The following is an 11,588-nucleotide window of genomic DNA, read 5'->3' as shown; positions in this document are numbered from 1 at the left end:
AAAAAAAAAAAAAAAAAAAAAACATCTGGGACATCTTACCAAACAAACAAAACATACAGTATTTCATCCAGAACAAGCACACTGTTTTCCAGGAATTGTCTTATTACTCACAAACACATTAGTCTGAGAAGTTCTTGGCAAGAACAACTTAACATTCTATACACACGAACATAGTTTATGTTACCCTTTCCTCTTACATAATTGATAAACTGCATTTTCCTCCACACACGAAGGAGAACCGAGTCTGTCCCCGCGGGGAGCCGGCAGAGTTTCTGTAGGCGCGGACACGTCACCGTGCTGCGTTCACGGACCGCTGTGCTGATCGGGGAACATCTTGTTCCCGGTCAAAACTCCGGTTGAACTCGGAGTAAAACGTGTTTTCTTCAAAGTTTCCCCAACTTTTAAACACAGGCAGCACAATAATTGTCTGTTAAACCTGAAGGTTCAACCTTTACTGACACTTTAAGTTCAGTTTTCGTGACTTGAGGTAGAGTTTCAACTGGGCTGGGGTCAGGGGTCAGAGGTCAGGGGTCAGATCCCTCAGATTGTCTTTTTCCAGCAGCTCACGGCCTCACTTCCCTGTCAGAAATATGAAGAATATGGATCTCTGAAATAAGACAGGAAACTCACATACGGCACAGTCAGAAATCAAAATACTTAATTTGTTTTGCATCCAAAAATACAACAAAATACGCCGTTTTCTTCTGTTTACAAGCTGAGCTGCATCTACAGAATCTGCACATAATTAACGTCAGATAAAAAGAAATATCTTGTTGTATTTGAGAGCTGATAAAGATTTAAATCTATAATCAGGATGGAAATAATGAGTTAATTTGGTTATAATTTGCTCACCTTACACAGGAGCTGATGTTGGAGTGGACTGAAAAATGACAACATTGCCATAAATGATAAAAAACAGTCACTAAAAAACATTAAAACCAATCAGACCTAAACTTTAATTTGATGCAGGATGATTTTAAAGTGTTAACACCACTGATGTAGATCTGTTTTCTTTAAAACCACATCTGCCCATATATTATGTTTTTACTGAAGAGCCTCTAATGGTTTTTTACAAAGCAATCATATTGATCTAAATTAGGAATTTAAAATTATTCAACAAAGTCCTGATTTTTTTTTCTCCCACTTCCTCTTTCTTCCACAAGGTGGCAGCACCTCACAGCTCGCTGTGGACTCAGAGGTTTGGGAGTAAAATACACTAACACACACACACACACACACACACACACACACACACTGAGGTGTTATCGCTTATTTTTAAATTAATAACAAACAGTTAGCTCTGATGTGATGAGAGAAGCGCATGTTTTATTGGAGAAAAGCGGCTTTTTGAGAAGCAAAGTTTCCTGCAGTTTAAATTGGAACGCTTCATTTATTTGCTCCTAAAGTAACTAAAATACATCATAGTACACACATTTCCAGCTGTCTGTGTCGGCAGAATTTAGCTGAGATTGGAAGATGAAGTGTATTTTTTTCAGAGCAGAGTTTGACGTCATCAGAGCCGCTCGGGTTCAGGATCCAACCTGGGATACAATCCCATGATGCACAGGGACAGACGTGTGATGCAAACACACACTGCTGACATAATCTGCAGGATGCACCGTCATGCTCGCCTGCAGGCGCCTCACACACACACACACACACACACACACACACACAGTAAATGCATGCATCTGTGCATCTTTTGCTTTGCCTGAACTCACCTTCTGCATTTCTGTTATTTTTATCGCAGCAGTCCACCTTCTTTCAACTTTTTTTTCTTTTCTCAGTTTGAGACACACACACACACACACACACACACACACACACACAGACACACTTCCTCTTATTTCTCTTGGTGTGACTCTGAGGTTTGGGTTGTCGTGGCAACAGAGGACACAGGCCACCTAATGCTCTGGTTGCAAAGTTTCTGTTGTTGCAAGCGCGTTGCACACACTGCATGCTGCTGGGACGGTGGAGCCTTGCACCACCATCCCCCACCCACACCTCGTCGAGTTCTCAGAAATGTCGCCGAGTTTTGAAAAAAAGAAAGAAAAAAAAAACCTTCCTGTAACCTGAACGCAGACTTTTAGCTGATGCTTGTCTGAAGAGGCTCTTCCTCCAATAAAGCTTCATCATTAAGACTTTTACAATCGTTTTTTGCCAGTTTTGAGTGTCTGTTAGCAAAATATGTCATGGAAAAGTGGACAGATTTTAGTGAAACTCTCAGAAAGTAATTATTTGATGCACATCTACAAATCATTAGGCCAATTCAAAATGGCCGCTGCAGGTAATCAACCTTAGCCAACAGTAAAATGACTCTAACTCAGTCAGTTTGACAGATACCGAGCTAAAACTTGGTGTGGTGGTAGCTGAGAGTCGTTCGCCACAGAAACCCTGAGCCGATCGTTTATAAGCTCTGACCGATGTGGGAACAACCCGGAGCCGTCTCAACATGAGGAGATCTTAGTTCAGAACGTGGCGGGCGATATGCATCCCTTCAGGGAATGCCGGGCCTTTAAATTTCCAGGTGAATTATTCCCGATCGGACGTCTCTGGAGCGGGACGAAGCAGGTTTCATCTCATTACTTTTGTGTTCTCATAAGACGTGAAACCAGCAACAGTGATGAAGCGAAATGAGGCTTTGTGACACTTTTAAGACGCTGCATGTGAGTGTGTGTGTGTGTTATCTAACTAAAGGCACTTCCTACAACCTAATTTTTATCATTCAGATACGTCTGAGTGATGAGAAATCATCAAATTGACGTCTTCAGTCGGAATAATAAAGCAGACATTTAACAAACTGAATGTTAAAACCTGCAGCAGCTTAATATGATGACAAATGTTTGTATTTTACTCTCATTTATATACATTTTACTTTAGCTCAAAAAGGACATGTTCGCATATTTCCGTTCACTTCCTTGTCGTGTGTGTGTGTGTGTGATTGCTGACGCCTTTCCTGTGTGAACCACGTGGCTCAGACCAGGTTAATAAAAAGATCAGCCTCACTTCTGGGTTTTCTCTCGTCTCCGGAGTCCAAACGCTGGTAAGAACCTTACAGTGATCTCGACAATCTGATCATCGCTGCTTTTTTGTCTGTTCGTTTCCACTGAAAATGCTTCGGTTTTGACTTTAATTTAAAAAAAAAAAGGAAATGTTTTATACTGCTCCGTTACAGAACTGTTAGGTTTGTGAAAAGCTGCCTTTGCCTAACCTGTCCTTCCTCAGCGTTTTGGGCGGGAGAAGAGCAGAAGCTCCCTGAAGTACAGTGTTGTCACCCATAAAGTAGAAAGCACTACTAAACTTCACTACACAGTGTAGTGTTTCCTACTTTATGGATGAGTATACTGTTGGCTGCAAAGGAAAGAAGACGAAGAAGAAGAAACCAGCTGAAAGTTACTTTTTGTCATGTTTAACTGTACATTTATTAAAAACAATTCATGTAAAAGCTATAAAGCAGAATGAAAAGTCTAATAAAACAGCAGAAAAGCTTATCAGATCCCGTTCTAACAACTTATTTTTTTAAACAAAATTACTACACAGGAGATCAGGATGTTACTGAGAGCAGGTTAACGTAAGGCAAACATTTAGAAACTATGTTTATACACTCTGGTCTGCATAAAACTGAGAATAAAAGTGTATTTTAAAGGCTAAAATATTTTGTTTTCATTAGCTGTTTCATTTTGTGAATTAGGATGAAATTCAGCAGGGCTAATAAAAACATTAAACTGTATTTTTGGATATCCTAAAAGGATAAAATTTGTGATTTTTCATCTTTTATGCTGTTAATAAAGAAGCTTATCGGACAAACTGGTTGATGTGGTTTTTTTCACCGTGCTGCATCCTGCCTGAGAAATGTCGTTTGAATTTATTTTTCCACATTTTATAAAAAATAAAACACTTATTTATATACATTTATATGACACATTTGATCTATTGGTTATTAAAAGCTGCAGGTTTAGTGTCTCAAACTTGGCATTCGTGGCGCATCAGCGCGGCCTGGTCGTCTAATTCCACGGCAGCGGCTGCAGGAAGTTTGATGGAACCAAACCTCTTCGGCCGTGAACATCCCCCTGAAAATAAATTCAACCTGAGCTTAAAGCTTTCACCCAATATGTTGTTAAAAAATATAAAAACCCCCAAAGAAAGCTGGTGCTCACGTAGTAAAATCCATCTGGATCCATGTCACCCAACACGTAGATGATGTCTCCTGACCGGAAGCCAAGCTCGGCCTGCAAGACGAGAGGATTCCATTTCTTTTTCTTTACATTTTGAAGTATATAGAGTTTGATTTAAAGCGCTTACTTCACTGTCCACGTTGGGCGAGCTTTCCCACGGGTCGTAGTCAAACAAGGCCACCATCCTTCGAACGACCGCGTCATCACGAACACTTCCTGTGCCGCTCAGATCTGAGGTTAACGGCATTTCTGCTAACGAGACAAAAACCAGCCTTTAAAACTTGACGTATCAAAGCACTGATTTAAATGTTCCTGCACAAGCACTCAGACAAAACAACCGAAACCACTTTTTAATCTCATCTTTGCTGCCCATGAACATCGTGTACCTGCCTGTGTCTGTCTCTCTGTTAGCAAAATATCTCACAAACCAGAGAGTTTATTAAAACCTTCAGAGGTTAACCACTGCATGGAGGTTTACTGAATAACTACCAAAGTCAGCCTGATCCAGAGCGGTCGCCACAGCGAACACAAACACGTCTCTTATTCAGTCAGTTTTACAGATACGGAGCTAAAACCGGACGTGGTAGTAGCTGAGAGTCATCCTCCGAGTGCTGACAAATCAAGCGAGGTCTTTGTGTAAAACTTTAACTGTAAGAGTTTGTATGAGTCAACGAATGAAAGGAAACGAAACTTGCAGAAACTAATCGTTAAATGTACGTCTGCAAATGACTGACTGTTGGAGTCAACCCAATTCAAGATGGCCGCCACGGCTAATTGAGATATGGGGCTAAAAGTTAGAGAGGTAGTAGCAGAGCGTTACCCCTTAATCTGAAAGCTAATCATGCAAGATAGGAGGTTTTGAAAAGGTTTTTATCTCATTAACCAGAAATTCCAGATTAGGTGTTGTGGGTGGGAGGTTTTAGTTTTAGGTGCTTCCTGCTGATCCGTTTTAGGTCCCAGTTCTACCCGAGGAGGGCTGATACCTGTGTGGTCCACAGGCAGGAACCCCTGCTGCATCAGGAGGTGCTTCAGGTACTCGTCGTCCACCGGGATTTCAGCCACCATGTTCCCTGGCACAAAACCGGAGAGGCCCCCGGACTCGCCGTGGTAGAAACCATCGGCGTCTTTGTCTCCAAACACCTGAGCACAAGAGCCATTTTTTTTATCAGTTCATCTCAGTTCATCTCGGGTTTGTGAGGGGAAAGAAAAGAAGTACGTGTGTGTTTGCACGCATGTTGCAGCAGCTTCAGTGAAAAAAAAAAAAGGCGGTAAATCACATCAATGAGCAGCAACAGGAAATAAAGAGACAAGCTGAAGTCTTTGAACGTGTTCATCAGGCCTGCACAAACAGGAAGCGCCGTTTCAGAGAAGCTTCTCAGCTGATGCAATCAGGAAACACAGCCCGGGTTTCAGAGAATCAGGCTCTTTACCTTGATGATCTGGCCCGGCACGAAGGGCAGCTCCTCTGCAGCCGTCTCGTAGTTGGGAGACATGGCGGCAGGGTTGTAGGGGTAAAGGGCCACAAAGAGCCGGACGGTGGGGACGGACACCTGGCTCGCAGTCTCCAGCTCCCACTGCAGGAGGTCCTCTGGAGTGGCGACCCTCACTTCGTCGGGGTATATCAGAACATCCAGCTCCAGGCTCGTCTCCATTTACAGCAGAGACCTGTCCTGACTGTCCAGATGGCTGCTGTAGACAGCAGACCGCTCCTTATCTTCAGCCTAATTTGAGGTAACTAAGCTAAGCAGAAAGAGGCCTAATCCTCTTTAAAGCAAGGAGCTGGATTCTTTACTTCAGCAAAGACTGTGAGATTGTGAGACGGCCGAAAGGAAAGAGAACAAAACGACAAACATCTGAAATCACAGCATCAAATCATCGATTTTTATTCGACGCAACAAGACGCTGGAGAAACACAAACATAAATGACGTTTGAAACTCTAAAGCCACTTTGCAGAGTAAAAAAAAAGTCAGCTGGCTAGTTTATCTGCAGGCCACGGAACAGTATTGATTTGGTTGTAGTTGTTGACTCCTCCTCCTCCTCCTCTTCCTCCTTACACAACTCGACCCAGTTTACGTGCAGGTGAAGATCAGAGGAAATGAATCGGACAGATCTGAACTGTTTTCAGGCACGTTTGTTGACTCCTGGTCAGCTTTTATTTTTTAAAAAATTAGCAATTTAATTACCTGTTGGCGTAGCCATGAAGGGATAGGTCAGGTCATTTGAAGTGGAATTCTGTGGAAAGGTTAGAAAGTTTTTTTTTCTTCTCATTTTGGAGAAACAGAGTTTATTTCTGACTGACTGATGAGCTCATGACAAGCCTGAGCGGGACTTAAACCTAAAATACTTCACCGCCTTCCTCCAACGAGTCCAACCTCAAAGGTTACATAGCTGTTTATGAGAACGCTGCTTTATTAACATTTAGACCACCATAAACAGGCTTTTACAGATGCTTGCAAATAGTGGCAGCAGTAGGTAGCTGTAGCACTTCCAGCAGGAACATCAAGATATTTCTGACAAAATACCTATGCACTGAACCGTGCACAGCATTTTTTTATATATATCGAGGTAATACTTTGCATTTTTGTCAGTAAAATGCATTTTTCTAACAAATGTAGCACCATTTAAGGGGAAATAAACAGACTTTCCAGTGGTAAGGATAGAAAAACAAACGTGTGTGTAGGTGTGTGTGTGTGTACCTGCTTATTTGTTACCTTTTCTGGTTTTCCCATCTACCTCGTCAGGACTACTTGTCCTTTTGGGGACCAAAGCCCGGTCCTAATATGGTGGATTTTTGGGTTAGGAGTCAGGTGTGACTGAGTTAAGGTCAGGGTTGGGCGTGTACTGGTAATGGTTAGGTTACCAGTACTTTCTGGTCCCAGAGGGGCCTCTATCCTGCATGTTTTAGGTGTTTCTCTGCTGTGACACACTTGATTCGAATGACTGAGTCATTAACAGGCTTCTGCAGAGCTTGAAGACCTGCTGAAGATCAGAGAAACATCTAAAACCTGCAGGAGAGTCCAGAACCAGGACTGGACACCCCTGGTTTTGAGTCGGGGTCAGGCTGCAGAAATGAATGGAAGTAAATATACGGCCCTAAAAAGGATAGAAACACAAACTTGTGAGTACGTGTGTGAGATGATGTTTTCCTCTCATTTGTAATATTTAGTTTATGCCTTTAAGCTCTTTTATTTACAGATGTTTGCTGTTTATTTTGCTGACGTTCGTGGTAACAATAGCTCTGTGTTTAAAGGATTAAATAACGTTAAATTGAATAATTATTGTCTTGTAGGGGGTTTGAACCGGACCAGGACCTTGTAGCTTCATCCCTGCTGGTTTTACTAACAGATGATTGGATTTTGGAGATTAAAACATGACCTTTGTTCTCCGTCTTGGCCAGAAGGGGCAGCTCTGAACAGATAAATGGTGGAAAAGATAAAAAAACAAAATGATCCAGAGCATCAACCATAAATAAAACTTTGATTTAACCTGTAATTATGTCATATTTCAGTCACAGAAACCATTCAAAGTCCTGAAAAGTCTGTTTGTCTTTCATATCTGCTCATTTTGTCCGTTCGATGGTCTGATTACAAATAAAAACACAAAACGCACGACATTTCTCTGCCTTTTAGTTTTTTTCTTTAAAGTCTAGCAGAGCATATAGATCTGACATTTAAACAGTTAATTCAGAGTTTCTTGCTTCAGCTGCAGGAGGCCGTAGTCACCAGCAGAGTTTGCTCTTGAGTCGTTCAGTTCAGTGACAGAAGGCAGGAAATAATCCCAACCCAAAGAAATACGACTGTTTTCTCCCTGTTGCTGTCTAGAGGACAATAAATCACACTTTCCTCTCCTGAAAGGAAACTTTATCTCAGTTACTGAATATCAGCGACATTTTTGGGCATTTCCACTGTTTCATGTTGTCTTTGGAGGCTCTTGGTTTTAAAAATGGACGGCTTTACGTGATTTAATGTAGAATAAACGACACTGTATGAGTTACTTACAGAAGTACTTTGCCAGTACACATTAACTAAGTTGTGTTTTAGACGAGATGGACTGTTTGCACAACACACGTTTTCCATTTTGCTTTTAGCTTAACAAACATTTGCCTTAATATTCTGTTTCTTCTGTCTCTATCAGTGTGTTGCATGTACTTTTAATACTTTTATACAACATAGTGACCTAGAAAAATGTCTAAGCGGGGTCATGCTGAGGCTATTACTCTGATTTCAGTGACACAGAAACTGTTGTTCCTCCTGCGCCGCCCTTTAAAGGCAGGATATATGCATGATTTTTGTTTTTATTAACCAGGTTTGTGTAATTAATCAAACTGAGATTCATTTTCTATAACAGCCTCAGCACCAACACCGTATACTGTCCATGATCAGTTCACATTCACACCAACATAGGCTGATAAAAAGCAACAAACTAGAGAGGTTTAGAGGTGTAGAGGTTTCATTTTAGCGTCCTTTCACACCGGTGAGTCGTTAATGAGAAAGAGTCGTTTTATGAGCCCTTACTTGGCTAGGCTGGATGAAGACCTTTGCCTTTTTCTCCAAACTCCCAGCTTGGTAAGGAAAGGTACAAACTACTGATAATCACCAGACTGCCCCTTTAAAGACACCACAACATGTTGGTTCCCCTAAACCTGCTCCTGCTGGCCTCAGTTGTTGGACTTTATTTTTTTTATGGTTCTAAAAGTGATCGGACAAGTTCAAGGTTTTAAACGTTTAAACTCCACGCTCTCTGCTCCTCAGATGAGAAGCAAAACGTCTTCAGCTACAAAATAAAAGTCCAGCTGTTTTTGTTTTTTAACCTTTATTTTGACAAATACTATCCTGTAGTTATGACTTTGTATCTCAGAATTATTAAATACTATTTCAAAACATAACTATGAGACTGAGTATCCCAAATGAGACTCAGTTAATGATTTACATAGTATCTCACAATTATCAAATATCTTGTAATTATGACAAAGTATCTCATACTTTTGACTTAGCATTCTATAATTATAAGTTATTATGAAAACATTATGAAATACTATCTGTAATAATGACTTAGTATCTTTTAATTATCAGATACTATTAAGAAATATGACTATGAGACTGAGTATCTCATATTTATGAGATACTATTACCAAATATGACAAGATATTATCACAAAATGATGACTTAGTATTTCATATTTATGACTCAGTGTCCCAAAATGATGAGGAACTAGTTCAAAATATGACAGAGTCACTATCTCAAAATAATCATAGTCTCTCATAATTATCAAATGTATTGTAATTTTGAGTTCTTATCTCAAAATAAATATATATTCTGTCAAAATGATCAAATACTATCTCATAATTATGAGATAGTATCTTGTAATTTCTAGATACTATTTAGAAATATGACTATGAGACTTATTATCTCATATTTATGAGATACTATTTCAAAATATGACAATAAGAAATCTCAAAATGATGACTTAGTATCTCATATTTATGACTTAGCGTCCCATAGTTCAAAATATGATGAGTTGCTATCTCAAAATAATCATATAGTATTCTATAATTATCAAATATCTTGTAATTATGACTTAGTATCTTAGAGTAACTTAGAGTTTTTATCTCAAAAATAAATATAGTCTCTCAAAATTAGGAAATACTATGGAATAATTATGACTTAGTACCTTGTAATTTCTAGATAATGTTGTGAAAAACGTCTATGAGACTTATTGTCTCAGATTTAATAAGATTTCAAAATATGACAGTAAGATTTCTCATATTTATGACTCAGCATCCCATAATTAAAAGTTTGAGACATCATCTGGTAATATTGACTCAGAGTATTATTAGTAGTACTTTCAATAAGTGAATCATATGGGGCGCCGTTTGTAAAGGAGCTTGTGCTAAAAATTCATGCCTAAATTTTGTCACATTTAGCTTCAAACACTGTTTAAAAATGTAGTGTTGATTTTCTGATGTCACTTTTTACAACATTTAGATTTAACATTTAACATTTAGATTTAACATTTAGCATTTAGATTTATATTTAGTATGTAGCTGTAACAATTACATGTAACTAGCTAAATGTTGTAAAAAGTGACATCAGAAAATCAACACTACAATTTTAAACAGTTGTTGAAGCTAAATGTGACAAAATTTAGGCATGAATTTTTAGCAGAAGGTAAATGTGACAAAATTTAGGCATGAATTTTTAGCAGAAGGTAAATGTGACAAAATTTAGGCATGAATTTTTAGCACAAGCTCCTTTACAAACGGCGCCCCATAGAATCACATTATAAGATACTATCTCATAATTATGAGAAATGAAGTCATAGGTTAATAATAAACTCAAGAGTCTTTTTGTCTTCAAAATGGGGGACGTCCTTCCATGTCTCACACCCAGCAGAGGCTGGACTTGGTGAAGTCCACCTCAGAGGACTTCATTTCCCATCAGGCCTCTCGGCTCCATGTGTGGAGCGTTACATCATCATTAGACACCCACCTTCCCGGGTGATGACGCAGCCCGTGGAGAGCGAGTGAGGAGGAGGAGGAGGAGGAGGAGGAAGGCAGGGGGGTTAAAGAGAGAGAGGGAGAGAGAGAGAGGAGAGGGGTCCCGTCTGCGCGCAGCTCAGACAGACAGCAGAGAACAGCTGCAGCGCCAGCCTCGCGTAGGATTTCACCGCATTGCGATTTCAAATATCAGCTCGTTTCCACCCGGAGCAGCCTGACCGAGCCAGCAGCCGAACCTCACCTGAGAAAAATGGTCGACCGCGAGCAGCTGGTGCAGAAAGCCAGGCTGGCTGAGCAGGCTGAGAGATACGACGATATGGCAGCAGCCATGAAGTCGGTAAGTCCGTCCGGAGACGCGCGTGGATGGGTGAGGATGTCACCTGGTTGGCCCCGCTCATCACCGGGTCTGAGCCGGGTTTGAGCCGGGATGCAGCGCCACCCCACCTTTCTTTCAGCCCGGTTCGGTGGTGTTTGGGCGGTGCCTCCGCCGTTATTACAATGAAATCACCTCTCAGCTGCAGAGGAGCCTCTCGTGAAGCCTTTTTTTTGGGTTGGTGCTTGCTGTGATGCATTAACAGATTTATTTATTTTTATAATTTCTCCTCCCCATCCCTCCTCCTCCCCCCACCTCCTCTTCCTCCATTATGCTGAATCTATCCGAGCCTCCTGCTGATGGGAGCCATGTGAGGCTGCTCGGAATAAAGCCTATCAACTGCTGCCTCCTCCTCCTCCTCCTCCTCCTCCTCATCATCATTTTCTCTTTGTCACATAAATGATAAAGATAATTCAGCTCCACAACGGCTCCCTTCTTTTTGTTTCCCGGGCTGTAAAGATACTCCTCATCCCTTCAGACCAGCAGCAGAAGCTCTCCAGAATATTCTTTGTCATATTGCAGGGAGTCAGTTTGATCAGATTT

General features: G+C 40.8%; 2 protein-coding genes across 3 annotated transcripts in view; one reads left to right on the top strand and one right to left on the bottom strand.

Annotated features, from left to right (window-relative positions):
- Positions 1-3,412: 3,412 nt before the first annotated feature.
- Positions 3,413-7,143, bottom strand: si:ch211-105f12.2 (RIMS-binding protein 2-like). Of its 2 annotated transcripts, none has more exons than XM_017416355.3 (5): positions 5,606-7,143; positions 5,159-5,315; positions 4,303-4,427; positions 4,158-4,229; positions 3,413-4,070 (listed from the first exon to the last, which is right to left on the bottom strand). In XM_017416355.3, exons 1-5 carry the CDS (start codon positions 5,825-5,827, stop codon positions 4,005-4,007), a joined length of 642 nt encoding a protein of 213 aa, XP_017271844.1. In that variant the 5' UTR covers positions 5,828-7,143; the 3' UTR covers positions 3,413-4,004. The 2 variants fall into 2 exon arrangements, with proteins under 2 accessions (XP_017271844.1, XP_017271845.1); XM_017416356.3 differs by having other exon boundaries at positions 4,303-4,424.
- Positions 7,144-10,745: 3,602 nt separating this feature from the next.
- Positions 10,746-11,588, top strand: part of ywhag2 (3-monooxygenase/tryptophan 5-monooxygenase activation protein, gamma polypeptide 2) — a 5,821-nt gene continuing 4,978 nt past the window's right edge. The window contains exon 1 of the mRNA XM_017416437.3: positions 10,746-11,009. Coding sequence (XP_017271926.1) covers positions 10,923-11,009 — 87 coding nt within the window. The 5' untranslated portion in view covers positions 10,746-10,922. The remainder of the gene's footprint in view (positions 11,010-11,588) is intronic.

This window comes from Kryptolebias marmoratus, linkage group LG2, assembly GCF_001649575.2.
Source record: "Kryptolebias marmoratus isolate JLee-2015 linkage group LG2, ASM164957v2, whole genome shotgun sequence".
NCBI lineage: Eukaryota > Metazoa > Chordata > Actinopteri > Cyprinodontiformes > Rivulidae > Kryptolebias > Kryptolebias marmoratus.
The sequence above is the reverse complement of the archived record's forward strand: the minus strand, read 5'-3'. Positions and strand labels throughout refer to the sequence as shown.